Consider the following 16,226-nt stretch of genomic DNA (forward strand, 5'->3'; position numbering starts at 1 on the left):
AGTAATCTGATCCAGCTGACTCAAGCACATGGTGAACTTTCTAATTCAAAGTCAGATCTTTGGTTGTCACAAATCCTGAAGACAAAATTTAAAGTTTAGCCCACACAGCTAAAACTGATTAAATCTCTAATATATTGCACTTATGAGAAAATTGTTATTTTAGTTGATGAAAAATAATTCCCACATTATACTCTGTTCTGAGAAATTTTAATAAGAACCTGCTCAGTTCTACACATTTACCAAAAGGTGGCAGAATTCTTTTCTGTCTTTATAGCTGAACTATCAGTGTTTTTATTTATTTTTTCCAGTTAAATAAAGAACTTTGCTTACACAAATGACTACGACACTATGATTGGAACAGAACCATGGCTCAATTCAATGTGTATTTGTAAACCTAATAGCAAATAGGCTTGGCCAAGGAACTGGGGCACTGGGCAATATGTAAAGATTTACGTAACACTTTTTCTTTCCATACTGGTGTAAGTACATAAAGGAAGGCAAGATCTAAGGAAGGGTTGCGTGCCCCAAAACATGCCTGTTTCATCCTGCTGTATTAATAAGAAGCAGATACTATCAGTCTCCACAAGCTTTTCCTAGGTTTTATGTTGACATTCTGATTCTGAAATTGCATTTTTCATTTAGAAACTGATTTGCAGCATCTAAATACAAATTTACATATGCTGCATACATTAATCACAGTATCCGTGCTGTGCCTTTCTAGTGCATATACAGAATAGAACTACTTCCTGAATTTCCTCTGCTGCGTTGGAAAACACGTAACTTCTTGTTTCTAGGAAACTCAGGCTAAACCAGAGAATAAGCCTGAACAAGAGGCGAAGCAGCCCGTGGAGCCCGCGGCCTCATCTGCACCCCCTGCACAAAAGGAAGAGCCAAATGCAGATGCTAAACCACCTGCAGTTATGCACAGAACCACCACTAACGAGTCTCTGATCATTAGTATGTCTCCATCCCCCAGAGCAGAAGAAGGAGAGATCCTTAAAGTTGAAGTTAAAGAGAAAACAAAGAAATAGATGGTGCTTTGGGCTGTGGCCCCATCTGTTGTCTTGCTGAATTCAGAGGGCTAGCGTGACTTTGCTTTTGGGTACGAAAGATTAAAAGTAGAGAGTACTCAAGAGAAAAATCCACCCCAGCTCCTCCTCTTCTTTCTCTCCTCTCCTGAGTCAACTGGACAAATTAGTTATATACTTACCTCTTAACCTTGAGCCTGAAGAGAGAACTTCTCATGTAATAGGAATTAGAGCTCAGACTGTATTTCAGGACCACTTGTTTCTTGTTTGATCCATGCTCTCCTTTATCTCTTACTCTGTCTTGTTCCTGCTTCTCCTCTTCCCTCTACTGTTTATCCTCGCTTTCTTATTGCTGTTCTTGTTGTTCAGTTGGCTCTTAATTTTTATATGTGTTCTTTTCTATTTTCTTTTCTGGTTTCCTATAGTTATCCTTTTTCTTTTTACCGCCCTACTGTTACTGAGGTTACTTATGTTTCTCTTGATCCTTCTCTCTCCTCCCCTTATACTTCTAATCAGCGACCTGCTTTTGTGATGAGGGTGGCTCAGCGCAGAAAGCTGCGGCGCTGCGTGCTGGGATGTTTTAGCTTCGGACAGAGGGCTACAAAGCAAAACCATTGTCAAAAGATAAAATCACAAAATACACAATGGGGAAGCAAACTGCAGAATTATTGCCAGCCTTGTGAAAGCACGAGCACCTGCTCCAGTTGTCTTTAGTGAATAAATATGGCAAAGACTTAGGTATTGCTCCCCACCCCAGGGGTGACCTTTAACTTTGGGCTGCCCATTTATACGTTTCATCTTCTCAAGGGGTTGGGCATTAATAATGCCCTCTGAAAAGCAAACAGTTGATGCTAAGTTTTTGAAGAATCTTGGTATCAAAACCAGCTACTTTAAAAAGAAAGGCTATTTATAAAAAGCAGGATTTATGCTTTCTGGCTCTGTGGTGCATAGCTTCAACCAATGCTCCAGTTGTTCACCGTGACTGATGGTGCAAAATGAGCCCCATGCCCTGTGGGGCTGAGCTACATCATACCTGTGAACTAAAGTAAACAAACCCCTTACCAGTGCCAGAGCTGAGAGGACTACAGCTCTACAACTTTGTAACAAGGAGCTCCCACACTGCCAACCTGCATCAGCTCATCACAGAAAGGGATACAATATTAAACAAAAGGCTGAAGCTGTGTTTTAAGCTTAATTATCAATTACTTTTTTCTCTTCTGTTGGTTTGCATCACCTCTCTCTCCCTATCCATTTTCAGTCCCCACTGAATGAACAGTTCGGGGAACTAAAGCCATTACACAGAGGCCAAGCCAAGAACTTGTAAGGGCAGGCCGTGCAGCTCCTCAGCTGACCAAGGCAGGCTCCATGCCAAAGCTAACCAGGCTGTGTATGATCCTGTGGGCTATGCATTCTGCAGGCCTGTTCTTTAAAGCCTTTGAACTTCTCTGATCCCAGGCAAAGCCGACAGCCCTACCAGAATCAGCGGGAGCTTTGCCGGGGGGGGGGGGGGGGGGGGGGGGGGGGGGGACGACGGGGCAAACAAACCAAGCTGGATGACTGAATTCCCTATGTTCTATATTCCATGCATCGTCTAACATGACCGAGAACAAAATCTCTCAAAAAGAAAGTTGTCACATTAGCAGTGAGGTCAGGGTTCAACTGCTACATGGGAAGAACCACCTTTATTTGTATGATATTTGTTACTTGATATGTGAGAAAAAAGAGTGTTATAACAGAGGTAGAAAATGCTAAGATGCATCATAAAGAATTATTCATCTATTCCACATCCAGGAACGTCTCGATACAACCCCAAAATTAGATTGCGGAAGTGCTTCACAAATGAGGCCTTCTGTGAATAATAATGATCCATTAATTCATGACAATATAGGGTTCTCACATCTTTTTATTCAGAGAGCATTGTCAAAACATTATGGAAGGGGAAAAACACATAAACCCCCATATTTTAACATTTTTGTATGAAGTAAAGCTTTCTCATTGCAAAAGATCCAATCCCCTTCTGCCTACACAAACGCTGTCAAGTAACTTCAAACATTTTCACTGTTGGCGTCTTTAAGATCATCAATCACCCACTGACACATATTACAAAGCAAGGGCTGAGACTGCAGCAGCAAGCATTACACTGCAGCAACAGGGCATCCCATGAGTTGCTGCTTTGCTACAGCTCTTAACAGCTCAGGATTGCAGGAAAGCTTGTCAGTTCTGTCTGCAAAATTAGTTATGCACAGCTCTTGTGTTCCTTAGACCCAGAATGGAAAAGCAGAAACGTCAATAGTTGCAGAAGATCATGGCCACACACAAGTAACATCCATCTGTTTTTTTCCACGTCTAGAGCGCAAGTCTTATGAGGAGCGGCTGAGGGAACTGGGGTTGTTCAGCCTGGAGAAAAGGAGTCTGAGGGGAGACCTTATTGCTCTCTACAACTACCTGAAAGGAGGTTGTATCCAGGGGGGTGTTGGTCTCTTGTCCCAAGTAACAAGCGACAGGACAAAAGGAAATGGCCTCAAGTTGCACTAGGGGAGGTTTAGATTGGATATTAGGAAAAATTTCTTCACCAAAAGGGGTGTCAGTCACTGGACCAGGCTGCCCAGGGGAGTGGTTGAATCACCTTCCCTGGAGGAATTTAAAAGACACATAGATATGGTGCTTAAGGACATGGTTTAATGGTTGGACTTGATAATCTTAAAGGTCTTTTCCAAACCAAACAATTCTATGACATCCTACTTTTCTGTTATTGGAGTATTTTTCCCTTAATTCCTCCATTTTTATGGGGGGCAGGAAGGGACCAAGAATCCAAGTCTCAACTATTTATTGGGCTTTCACCCAAAGGAACAACACAAGAAAGGACAAGACCCACTCCTTTGCAAGATGTATTAAACCCTTTCAGGAACTAATTCTACCCTGTGGATGAATGCAGCAGCGAAGTTGAGTGAATTACCCTGGAGCACTTAAACACAACTTCCAGTATCAAAGCTCACTAAGGTTCTGTATGGCATCACAATCTGCTACAATGCTACGTCTCTAGTATCTCTCAGTTTCCCAGTAAAGCATCTCAGGCTCAGGTACACTTGAATGTCAAGAAACTGAAGGGTGGAGTAGGACAACGTATCTGAAAACTAAAAATAACCAAATCGCCATGCACGACAGAAGCATGCATGGGAGAACTCTAATGTGGCAAAGAGCATGACACAGTCACTGCTGAAACAGTCCAGAGTATCTTGTTGCTAAAAGCCTGTACGTGATGTTTTATGAAATATACACCACACTCATAACCACTGAGTGAAAAAGCATTTTTCCTCTCATCTGATAATACTTGTTATGAATCTGAGCTGTTCAGCCTGTGGAATGCTCATCATAGGAACTGCAAAAGCAGCATTCATCAATACACAGAAAACACTGAAGTACAACAGTATACTGAAAGTATGTTTTTAATGCATAGGCATTGTAAATCAGTTAATTTCATCAGAACTGAAATACATAGGAAAGTAAAAAATTCTGGTACAGGTTATTTTTCTCTGCTGTACATATGTATATATTACGACCATTAAGAGGCAAAAAGCATCTGATTATGAAGACTGCTATGCATCACTTTTATCACAAGGTGGTGCAAGTGACCTACAAACACATTCACTTTACAAAACTTCGACGATATTTTGCTTTGTCACCCTCAACCTAATAAGGCATTTTTTACATGTAAAAATAAACAAAAAATGGCAACACAACAAAATGACTCCCCTCTCCCTTGTCTCAATCTGCTGCAGCCCTTGACTCAGAATATTGCTTCAGCCTAACTTGGAAGTTTCCCAATTTTCCAACAGGCTGTTTTGCTGTACACCTTTAAGAGAAATTACACCAGGAAAATGGTTCTTGTCCCTGTCAGGTCTGAAACACTTTTGTTTTACACAGAATAGGGCATGTTGAGAAGTAGGTGGTGTTGATACACTATTTAATTCCCTAAGCTTGAGGAACACTGGGCGGGGGGGGGGCACTTTTCCAATAAGAGATAATGAATTCTCTGCTGTAGAAACTCAGAATTTATGTATAGAATACAAAGGGGGTTATGTATTTTATATGCAGCAGATATTTAGTATAATAGTAGCTATTAACATACTTAAAAGCATTTAAATACACTTCCATGGCAACTTAAAACAGAATTGGTAACAGAACTCAGATGCAGCATTATATTTTTGGCAGACAGCTCAGACAACTTCAGTAGTATCCTGTACTCCTATCAGTAGTACCCATCCACATCAATGAATCCAGACAAAGCATTAATACTGCATCCCATTATCTCTGTACATGGTGCATGTAGCTGTGAAACAGTCAATTTGCAGCAGCGCTATTTAGATTCATTATAACTACTTCCTTGATCTTAATATTTTGTGTTGCATATCTGGCATGACACTTCATTATAATTTATATATAAAGTAGTAACACATCTGCACTACACTGATAAAAAGATTACTGTAGATTTTTATATAAGCAAACACATGAATTTGATTTAAAAGAAGAATGAGTTTAGCGTAATATGAAACAAAACCTCTTTCTGAGTATTCCACTACTGAAACTATTTGGGACCCCCCTCCACCAAGGAAAATGGAGTAGAGAATAACATATTCATTCATGATTGGTAACTAATCAACCATCTACAAAACATTTGGTATGTTTTACAGGTTGTGCAAGACAATCTCAATACACGTATCTTCCACCCATCAACGTTAATGTGAATTCAGATTTTTGACAGGATTATACATGTATGGAAGAAAAAAATAAACCACACAGTACTTGCCCAGCAACTAAAGAGAGTCACATACGAAGTCGCATACACTATGACCTGATGTAATCTTGAGTGCCCAAGTATGCTAAATTTGGTGTTAGTCCATTCTGTTCTTACATGTTACAGCTAGACCATCCAAAATCAGATCAGCTGGATGTCTAACTTGAAACTACTTCAAATGTGAAACTGCAAAATTATATTCAAGATGGGCATTTTGGAGGTGATAAATGAGACCTTTACATCCACTTACGTTACACACACTGACAGGATGAGAAGAGATCCTCAGCAAGCAGTATGCAACTGGGAGACAAGAAAGCTTCATCTGTCCCCTAAGCAAACACAACATGATTTACACTTGGTGTAAATGGTAAAAACTCAAGCCAAGAAAATAAACCAGAAATTGTTTGCCCTAGAGAAACACAGTATGATTACAGGATTAGAGGTTAGAGACTTTCTTAGATCCTCCTACTGGGAAGGAAGAGGGAAGATTGGGGGTTTTTTGCAGGCACTTTTCATTAGTGAGCTCATGAAAAAGCATGAATCAAACTAAGACAAAGCCAATATAAATTAGGTAGCACTTTCAAGAACTGTCTTAACTTGAAAATATGCAGTAATAAATCAGACAAAACTTTTTAACTGAAAAGTGAATTCCCACTGCACAAAAAGCCCTTTTAAAAATCAATAGTCATGACTGATTTACAGAGAAGAACCCCAAAACAAAACTCCCAACTCAAAATCTGGGGTTCCCATTTTCCAGCACAGTACACACTGAAACACACTGTACAGCCTTTACAGTAGTAGCCTCAAAGGTCAATAGTACTCTTCTGAGACATTACCTTGATTCACTCTAGTTATCCCTGTACTACCTTAAGAGATTGCATACTATAAAAGAATATATACTTTAATGACTTGTTTGGCTCATGTTCACACAGCCCTGAATCCCAGGCATTGGCCAAAGGCACTGAAGTGGCAAATGTGAAGTAGGCGTGCAAGGAGGGCCTTTGCACTATGTTCTGGCACTTGTCTAATTATGCATCTCCTGTGACAAAATTTTGGTTTTGTGGCTTAGTAGACACAGAAGCCTCAAGTATTCCAAATTCGCTGAAGCACATACAAACTTTTATCTGCTTGCTGGGGATATACACTCTTTTTCGTTTCTGACTGGTGTAAAACTGAGAAACCGCACTCCTCAGTGCTGATCTCCACAAAAGTCACTGAACACTCACACTGGCAATATTTATCAAACAGGCAGCTGTTCCACTTGCAGCCATTCTCCCACTTCTCTCTGCATATTCAAACTTTTTTTTTTTCCCAACTCTTACTTTTCAAATTAAAATGCACCCATGTAAGCCCTCTCTCTCAAATCAACATCAAACATTAACACAATTACAATTTTGGCCCTTGAAAGGCACACTTGGCAAAGTGATTTGCAGGCAAAAGCTAACAGACATTACCATGGAGAGGTGTGTGTATACACGTATACAGAAGTATCTTGAGAACCAAAGTCTGTAGATACAGCAAGCGAAGCACGCACAGTCTCAGCTCCCCTGCTCAGCCCATTCACTTTGCAGCAGGATTCTTGGGAGGTTGCAGTTTGTAGGTGCTGAAATAGTTCACCACTTGCTGAGGGACTTCTGCCAGGACACACTGTGCCAGAGCTTCTTTTGGAGACTTAGGAAAAAAAAAAAAAAAACCCACCAAGTTTCAGTTTCCACCAACTGTCAAAGGAGATCCTAAGACAGCTAATAAGCACCTCCTCTACTATGCCAATGTAAAGTCTGACATTTTACAGAGGACTTTACACAGCACCCTTGTGGAACAGATGGAAGCTTCCCTGACACCTTTACCTTCTCGCTCCTATTACCAGGAACCAGCTGGCTGCCTTGCTCCACTGAAGTAACAGGAGCTGGGTGTGCACAGGGCTGCCGTGCCTGAAGATAACTTTTGTCATATGAAATACACCCACACACAGTGCAGACTTCTAACTTCAGCCATGTAAACACACTTCCACTATCTGCTTAAGGTGACCCTTCAGGGGCTTGTCTAATCATCTGCAACCTTCTGCACCCAGTGCCATCCACACAGAGCAGCTCTTCTAGAGATACTGGCTTTACTGTAACACTAAGTATCCATCAGAAAAAAACCAACAACCCTTATTTAGAAACTGAAAGCATTTGAATATATAATTTTATACTGAATATTGACCTTAGTTAATCTACATCCAAGTGCATTACTCAAGTAAGCATATTCTATATTGATGTTGCTCTCTTTCTCCTTTCAGTTTGCCTGAGTTGCTCTGAGATTAAACAAAGAACTTGTATCAAAAATAAAAATACAAAGACAAAATAAGGAGGAATAAGTAGTATTATTAACAGGGTTAATATTAAGAAACAAAATTAGAACATACTAGGATGGAAATAAAAATATTGATCTTATCTTCCCCATACTGAGGAAGTTTTGGTGTTTGGTGGGGGTTTTTTAATCAACTTTTTCCAGTGATACAACATTTAAAGGCCAGACTATATTAACCTGTGCATATTTTATTGGGTTCTACAGCAAGAAAAAAAAAATCAGGACTCCATTCTTTCACCGCCTATTTTTTTGGTATATTTGCTTTAATGAAAACTATCACCACTATTGTGCCCACACACAATTTCTACTGATTATGACGTCCCTGATTTAGTCTTGAATTTTAACACTGCACTAAAATCTGAGACTAACCCACATTTACAAGTGGGCATCCACAATAAAAAACACTTTTCCCTAAGAACAAGATCACAGTAAGTTTTTCCTCCCATATGAAAACCACATCTATTTTTTTAATCAAGACTGAGGGAGGTTTACAAAGGTCATTCCCCTGCAGGAACTTGTCAGAAATGCAGTGCTCAGACTAGAAATGGAGTCTTTTTAAGGATGAATCAGCTCACGTAAAGGAAATTGTACAGATGCTGAAGTCTTCTGTCCTTTTTTTTATTTTTAGCATTTGATAAAGACTTATCTCAGACTTCAGAGTTCAAAAGCTTAGGACTATACATAAGATGTCCTAGCAAACCCAGCACACCTCTACAATATTTATTAAGCATACCATTAAGATTACTTACGTTCTGGAACTTCCTGAACGGCACAAACTGGACAATGTCTCTGACAGCTGGTTCTCCTGATGAGGACCTAAGAACGCCGTTGTCACCATCGAGAAACTCCATAGCATCAAAGTCTGCTCCTCCAACACCAACAATGATAATGGACATGGGCAATTTCGAAGCATTAACTATGGCAGTTCGAGTTTGATCAAGGTCTGTTATCACACCATCCGTTATGATCAGAAGTACAAAGTATTGCTGTCAAATCAATAAACACCGTGTCATGACAAAGAAATAGAAAACATGTCAGCATGTACACTTAAAAAAAGGCATATACAGACTACATATTGTTGTCATTTTGAGCATGTTCAATACGCTCACTGAACTTTACCATCAAACATTTAAATTGTGGTCAGGCTTCCTCTGTACAGTCCGAATAAAGTTATAAGGATAAATTAATCAATCTTTTAAAATAAGTCATCTTTAAACAGCCACCTCCCAAAAACCCAATGGTATGGCCTTTCTCTTCTCTAAAATCCCTACACAAACCAACCGTTAACCTGTCCTCCAAGTATTTGTCCTGGGATAGAAGGCAGTTTGTTGAGGTTTTAGACAGATAACACCTGTGAAACTTGTATTTATTTGCCTTCTGGTCTACTGATACCTTTATGAAAGGCTACCCTTTGCTTCGTTTAGTTAAGAGGGGTATCAAGGGTAGTTGAACAGGCTTTCATGTTTTCATTGTATCCCCTAAAATCCTAAATATAGATTAAAGCACATCTTTTTGTGCTGAAAAACAGCATCCTTATTTTCAAATTCCTTTAACTTAATAAAGCAGCTAGAAAACATGATTAATTACCAAGGCACCTGAGACCACCTTGCACTACTTCAGTAATTTATTCAAGTACCACTTGAGTTGCTTCTACTATACTGCCAGGGCTTCTAAAAGTTGGCATCTTAGTCTCTGTTCTGGATTGAAGTATCAAGAACAAGCTAGAAGCAGAGAGTTCAGAAACTATCAAACACTTTTTGAACTTCTGGTCTTCTCTCACTTGGTTCGTTTCATACGATTACTGAGCAGCACAAATTCAAGTTCCAAAGGTACTTCCAATATTCTCAGAAGTATTCCTCTTCAGTTCCTTGCTTCCCATCTTCCCTTATCTGCCTCCAAAATAATTGGTTTCCCCTTGTCTCCTGTGTTCAAGTATCACATTTTCTCATTGCTCCCCACCACTCCATTCCCCTACTCCAGCAAGAATGCCTACAAAACAACCACGATCTGAGAAGGCTATGACATCACATGCATGCTAGTACATCATATTGGATTTATTTCTCTCTTATACTTCCCCCATACTGGGGGAAAAAAACCCAAAACAAAACCAAACAACTGCAAAACCAAAATCCAATCCAAAATATCTATGATATGCATTAAAAGGCAAGGCAGCAAAATTTCTTCCATACATCCTTTCAGGCAGAAAAAATAAACCTCTTGCCAGGCATATTGCACTCTCAGATAAAAAAAAAAAAGTACAAGAGATTTTGCTACTTTCCTAATATATATATTGATGACAGTTACTACCGAAAGACTACCAAGGCAAAACTTCATAAACCTCCTGGCATATAAAAATCCATAGCTCTTTCCCAAATTGGCTTCCAGAAGTACTTTTATATGCAAAAATAGCTAATCTTATTTTCTGATTCTACATGACGTCTAAGAATCCAGTATCTGCTGTCATCAATGATTTAGGATATATATACAGATTTGCTGAACTTGCATGGATTATTATCTAAATGATTCGATACTCAAGACTTGCTCTTCAGACTTCCTACTTCTTAATATAGTCAACAACTCACACATACAATTTAATAGGGAGGAAGGCATGGCACATACAGCACCTAAAGCTTTACCATAAGGACAATTAATTATCTATGTTGGTACCTAGGCGTCAGGAGCTATATCCTCCATTTCTGTGTTACCTACCTTAATTTTCTGTCTCAGCTATCTGATGTGAAACAAGGTCTAGCTGATGTTCCTCAGCTGAGGTTAAATCACTCTCCTATACGCAAAGGCTTTAATTAGATTTTAAACACTGTATAGCACTGCAAGAGATTTGAATAGAAGATACCACAAAGGTGCCATGTATTTTTAAGGTGGTATTTCGACTCTGAAGAGTTTATTTAGTTCATTTAGGAGATAATTGTTGCGTACAATCTGCAAAAATCATAGAATCACAGAATGGTTTGGGTTGGAAGGGACCTCAAAGACCATCTAGTTCCAACCCCCCTGCCATGGGCAGGGACACCCTCCACTAGACCAGGTTGCCCAAAGCTCCATCCAGCCTGGCCTTAAACACTTCCAGGGAGGGGGCATCCACAGCTTCTCTGGGCAACCTGTTCCAGTACCTCACCACCCTCACAGCAGAGAGTTTCTTCCTAAGATCTAATCTGAATCGACCCTCCTTCAGCTTAAACCCATTCCCCCTTGTCCTGTCACTACACTGCCTGATAAACAGTCCCTCAAGATCTTTCCTGTAGGCCCCTTTCAGGTACTAGAAGGCCACAATTAGATGTCCCCGGAGCCTTCTTTTCTCCAGGCTGAACAACACCGACTCTCTCAGCCTGTCCTCATAGGAGAGGTGCTCCAGCCCTCCGATCAGCTTTGTGGCCCTCCTCTGGACTCGCTCCAACAGCTCCATTGTCCTTCTTATGTTGGGGCCCCCAGAGCTGGACGCAGTACTCCAGGTGGGGTCTCACAAGAGCAGAGTAGGGGGGCAGGATCACCTCCCTCGACCTGCTGGTCACACCTCTTTTGATGCAGCCCAGGACACAGCTGGCTTTCTGGGCTGCAAGCGCACACTGCTGGCTCATGTTGAGCTTCCCATGAATCAATACCCCCAAGTCCTTCTCCTCAGGGCTGCTTTCAATCCATTCCCCGCCCAGCCTGTAGTGGTACTTGGGATGGCGCCGACCCACGTGCAGGACCTTGCACTTGGCCTTGTTGAACTTCATGTGGTTTGCATGGGCCCACCTCTCCAGCCTGTCAAGGTTCCTCTGGACATCATCCCTTCCTTCCAGTGTATTGATTGAACCACACAGCTTGGGCACTTGATCCCGCTGTCCATGTCGCCAACAAAGATGTTAAACAGAGCCTGTCCCAGTACTGACCCCTGAGGAACACCACTTATCACTGATCTCCACTTTGACGCTGAGCCGTTGATCACAACTCTTTGAGGGCGACCATGCAGCCAATTCCCTATCCACCGAGTGGTCCATCCATCAAATCCATGTCTCTCCAATTTAGAGACAAGGATGTCGTGCGGGACAGTGTCAAATGCCTTGCACAAGTCCAGGTAGATGATGTCAGTTGCCCTTCCCTTATCCACCAACACCATGACCCTGTCACAGAAGGCCACCAAATTTGCCCTTAGTGAAGCTGTGCTGGCTGTCACCAATCACCTCCTTATTTCCCATGTGCCTGAGCATCGTCTCCAGGAGGGTCTGCTCCATGATCTTGCCAGGCACGGAGGTGAGACTGACCGGCCTGTAGTTCCCCGGGTCTTCCTTTTTCCCCTACTTAAAAATGGGCGTTATGTTTCCCCTTTTTGCAGTGAGTGGAAACTTCACCGGACTGCCAGGACTTGTCAAATATGATGGCGAGTGGCCTGGCCACTTCATCCGCCAGTTCCCTCAGGACCCACAGATGCATCTCTTCAGGTCCCATGGACTTGTGCACCTTCAGGTTCCCTAGATATTCTCGAACCTGATCTTCTCCTACAGTGGGTGGTTCCTCATTCTCCCAGTCCCTGCCTTTGCCTTCTGTGACCTGGGCGGTGTGGCTCAAGCATTTGCCAGTGAAGACTGAGGCAAAAAAATCATTGAGTACCTCAGCCTTCTCCATATCCTGGGTAACCAGGTCACCTGTTTCATTCCGGAGGGGACCCACATTTTCCCTCATCCTCCTTTTATCACTGACATACCTATAGAAACTTTTCTTGTTGTCCTTAACATCCCTGGCCAGATTTAATTCTATCAGGGCTTTGGCTTTCCTAACCTGCTCCCTGGCTGCTCAGACAGTTTCTCTGTATTCCTCCCAGGCTACCTGCTCTTGCTTCCACTCTCTGTAGGCTTCCTTTTTTTGTTTGACTTTGTCCAGGAGCTCCTTGTTCATCCACTGGGGGCCTCTTGGTGTTTTTGCTTGACTTCCTCTTCGTTGGGACGCATCGCTCCTGAGCTTGGAGGAGGTGACCCTTGAATATTAGCCAGCTGTCTTGGGCCCCTCTTCCTTCCAGGGCTTTGTCCCATGATATTCTACAAGCAGATCCCTGAAGAGGCCAAAGTCTACTCTCCTGAAGTCCAGGCACTTCTTGCTTGCTGTGCGCCCTCCTCGCTGCCCTGAGGATCCTGAATTCCACCATTTTGTGGTCACTGCAGCCAAGGCTGCCCTTGAGCTTCACATCCCCTACCAGGCCCTCCTTATTGGTGAGAACAAGGTCCAGCATGGCATCTCTCCTCGTGGGCTCCTCTATCACTTGGAGAAGGAAGTGATCATCAACACATTCCAGGAACTTCCTGGATTGCTTGTGCTCTGCTGTGTTGCCCTTCCAACAGATGCCAGAGTGGTTCAAGTCCCCCTTATATAAGGACCAGGGCTTGTGAATTTATCTGCCTATAGAGGACAAATCAGTTTGCTTTTATCTCGTTTCAAGGCTACCAAACATCAATTCATAAGGTAACTGGCCAGCTGTCAAAACAAGTACACTTACAAGCTTAAGAGAGAAAAACAGTATTCATAAACTAGACTGGAAAGAAAAAAAGTAAGAAAATTACTATTCTTTACCATAAAGAACTTACAGATGCCATTTTCTGTTGTGTAGCTGCAGCAGCAAATCTTGCCACATGGTTTATAATTGGAGAAAAATTTGTTGGCCCATATAACCTCACTTGAGGAAGACAAGCCCGATATGCGTCAACAATGCCCTGGATTCCTAGAGAACACAAATAGATCATATTAATTTTTTCATATTAGAATATTTTGAAGCACTCAATCTTCCTAAAACACTGTAGATATCAGTTAAAGTGACAATGCAAAGATTTAAAACTAACAACAATAAAAAAAATTATTCGTGAACAATGAAGGCCTTCAGCTTGACCAACGCTCTAACGCACACACTTAACGCTCTTGGCTTTATGTGACTAGAAAAGCCAAATACTGTACGCACAAGTGAGTCTAACTCAATTACAACAGTTCTTTTTGCCTAGCAGCTTGTGGTAGTTAGCAGCGTGATCAGGGAGGCCATGTTGAACAGGCACTAGCAGCATCATACTCAAACTAGACAACTCCACACCAGCAGCAAAGTAGAATGAAGTGGCTGGACTACACGAGAGAACCATTCCCAGCTTACCTGTACTGTGCCCTAGCTGGTTAAAACACTCCTGTCATGAATCATTATAGAAGACCAAATGCGATTTCTAATAGCTAAGAATCAGTTATAAAATTGTTTCCTGCTACATGAATGAACTCATTATTTAATTAGAACAACATGCTTCACAGTTCACCCTTGAAGTGTTTTTATCCCTTCCTCTTAGACATTTTATTTTGTAGGTCTGATGTCACTTTCTCAGACTTACCATTACAGAATGGGTTTGATGGGTTAAAATTCAATGGGAACTCATGTGACACCTGTCAATACACAAAAGACATAGTCAGGACTGTATATACAATCTCTTCCTGAAATAAGTGCTTTTAGTTGTCTTATATAGTGCATTTACATATTCCATTACCTGAAAGGAAGGAGGAATTTGTGCACCAAATCCAAAAGCTGGAAACATCTTATCTCTAAAAAAGCAATTTAACAGAAAATGACGTGAGTGCCTTCCTTTAAAAGCTGTCACAATTCAGTAAGTTTAGCTAATCAGTGCTGCTTTTGATCATTAAAAATGCTGTTTATTAAGCATTAAGAGTCAAAATAAAATGGAAGTTCCCCTGTAATTGTTTCTAGGACCAAAACTGGTCTTTAACACCAAATTGGCAAGAATTCAAGCATTTATTTAAATTAATGCTGCTCTTTACATCACAGATGAAAAGCCTTGCTTGTCTGCTGTAAACACAAGCTTCTGCTTGTGATTATGTGATTTTGCAGTGATTATGAAGTCTTTTTTAGCTCTACACCTCCGCTCAGAAGTTTTATTCCAATACATCTGTTGGCATCTTCAACATTGGCTTAACAAACTACCAGAAAAATGTACACATATTTTAAAAATTATTTAAATAAAAACCTAAAACTTACGTATCATAATCTTGAATGACCATTCCAACAGACCAAATGGCTGTTAGGTATTCATTAACTCCATTAGGGCTAAGGTAATGCAGAGAGTCTGGAGAGCGAGGGTCTCCATTGGAGCCTGTAAAATCTATCCCCACCTGTCAAATGCAATATTTGTATCAAATTGCTGTTAGAGGTAAAATTAGGTTACTTATCTCTGGCAAAGCCAAAGTGAAAATCACAACAGAGTTGTAAATAGTAGTTAACAGGACATCTACAAATCTAACAGGCATAATACTTCGATGCAGGTTTCTTAAAGTATTAACGCTCTTAAAGGAACACCACTCCAAAACCAGCAGAAGCTCTGCATCTCTCAGAAGGGCTGAAACAACTTTCATCTGTCAGGTTTTCACCTTGTTTACTTTCAGTTACCATTCACAGCAGCTCTTCAATAGCTATTAAATGAATTTCATCTTGTTTCTTGCCATACACGTCTTTCCTCTCAGAAGTACAACTAGCCAGACACCACAGAAGCCTAGAGATAGTTCTTCCTCTGACCTCAATGAGTCTTCTCTGCTTTGGTGATGAGGCATATTACCAAGGTAAAGACATCTTACTGTTATTTGTGCTGCATTTGGTTCATGAATTAAATAACTCAAGGGTCCAAACCCATACGATGGCTTTTGTATGTTACTTTCATTAAGCAAAGGGTCTTGAAAACCACCATCAAGGACAAAAGTAAAATCTTTGGTTGGGGTGGTGCAGGATGGGAAGAACCCTTATGAAAAGGAAACTTGAAGTAAATCTGCACATTTCTCGGTCTCCATCCACACAGCTCAGCTAGTTCCTAACAAACATAACTACAGGTTCAGAACTTTGTGCCATGAATAAAAAAATTAATTTTTCCTAAACAGACTAGATGGACTCTGGCAAAATAGCTTCCCTCCTCCATGGTACATAACAAAAAATAAATAAATACCATAATCAAATGAAGAGCACAGGCAATCAATGATATATGTCAGTTTGTTCCAAAACTCAAAAGCTACTTTATAAAAATGAT

General features: G+C 41.0%; 2 protein-coding genes across 8 annotated transcripts in view; one reads left to right on the forward strand and one right to left on the reverse strand.

Moving 5' to 3' along the window:
- CNGB3 (cyclic nucleotide gated channel subunit beta 3) overlaps positions 1-1,031 on the forward strand; it is a 67,550-nt gene extending 66,519 nt beyond the window's left edge. The window contains exon 18 of the mRNA XM_054814891.1: positions 795-1,031. Coding sequence (XP_054670866.1) covers positions 795-1,031 — 237 coding nt within the window. The remainder of the gene's footprint in view (positions 1-794) is intronic.
- A 3,427-nt stretch (positions 1,032-4,458) lies between these two features.
- Positions 4,459-16,226, reverse strand: part of CPNE3 (copine 3) — a 35,429-nt gene continuing 23,661 nt past the window's right edge. For 6 of the 7 annotated variants that reach the window (XM_054814892.1, XM_054814896.1, XM_054814893.1 and 3 more), the window contains 6 exons: positions 15,191-15,324; positions 14,685-14,739; positions 14,532-14,583; positions 13,755-13,888; positions 8,925-9,161; positions 4,459-7,494 (listed from right to left, as the gene is read on the reverse strand). In XM_054814892.1, coding sequence (XP_054670867.1) covers positions 7,384-7,494; positions 8,925-9,161; positions 13,755-13,888; positions 14,532-14,583; positions 14,685-14,739; positions 15,191-15,324 — 723 coding nt within the window. In that variant the 3' untranslated portion in view covers positions 4,459-7,383. The remainder of the gene's footprint in view (positions 7,495-8,924; positions 9,162-13,754; positions 13,889-14,531; positions 14,584-14,684; positions 14,740-15,190; positions 15,325-16,226) is intronic. The other variant, XR_008575688.1, reaches the window with a different exon arrangement.

Source organism: Grus americana, chromosome 2, assembly GCF_028858705.1.
Source record: "Grus americana isolate bGruAme1 chromosome 2, bGruAme1.mat, whole genome shotgun sequence".
In the NCBI taxonomy this organism is placed as follows: Eukaryota; Metazoa; Chordata; class Aves; order Gruiformes; family Gruidae; genus Grus; species Grus americana.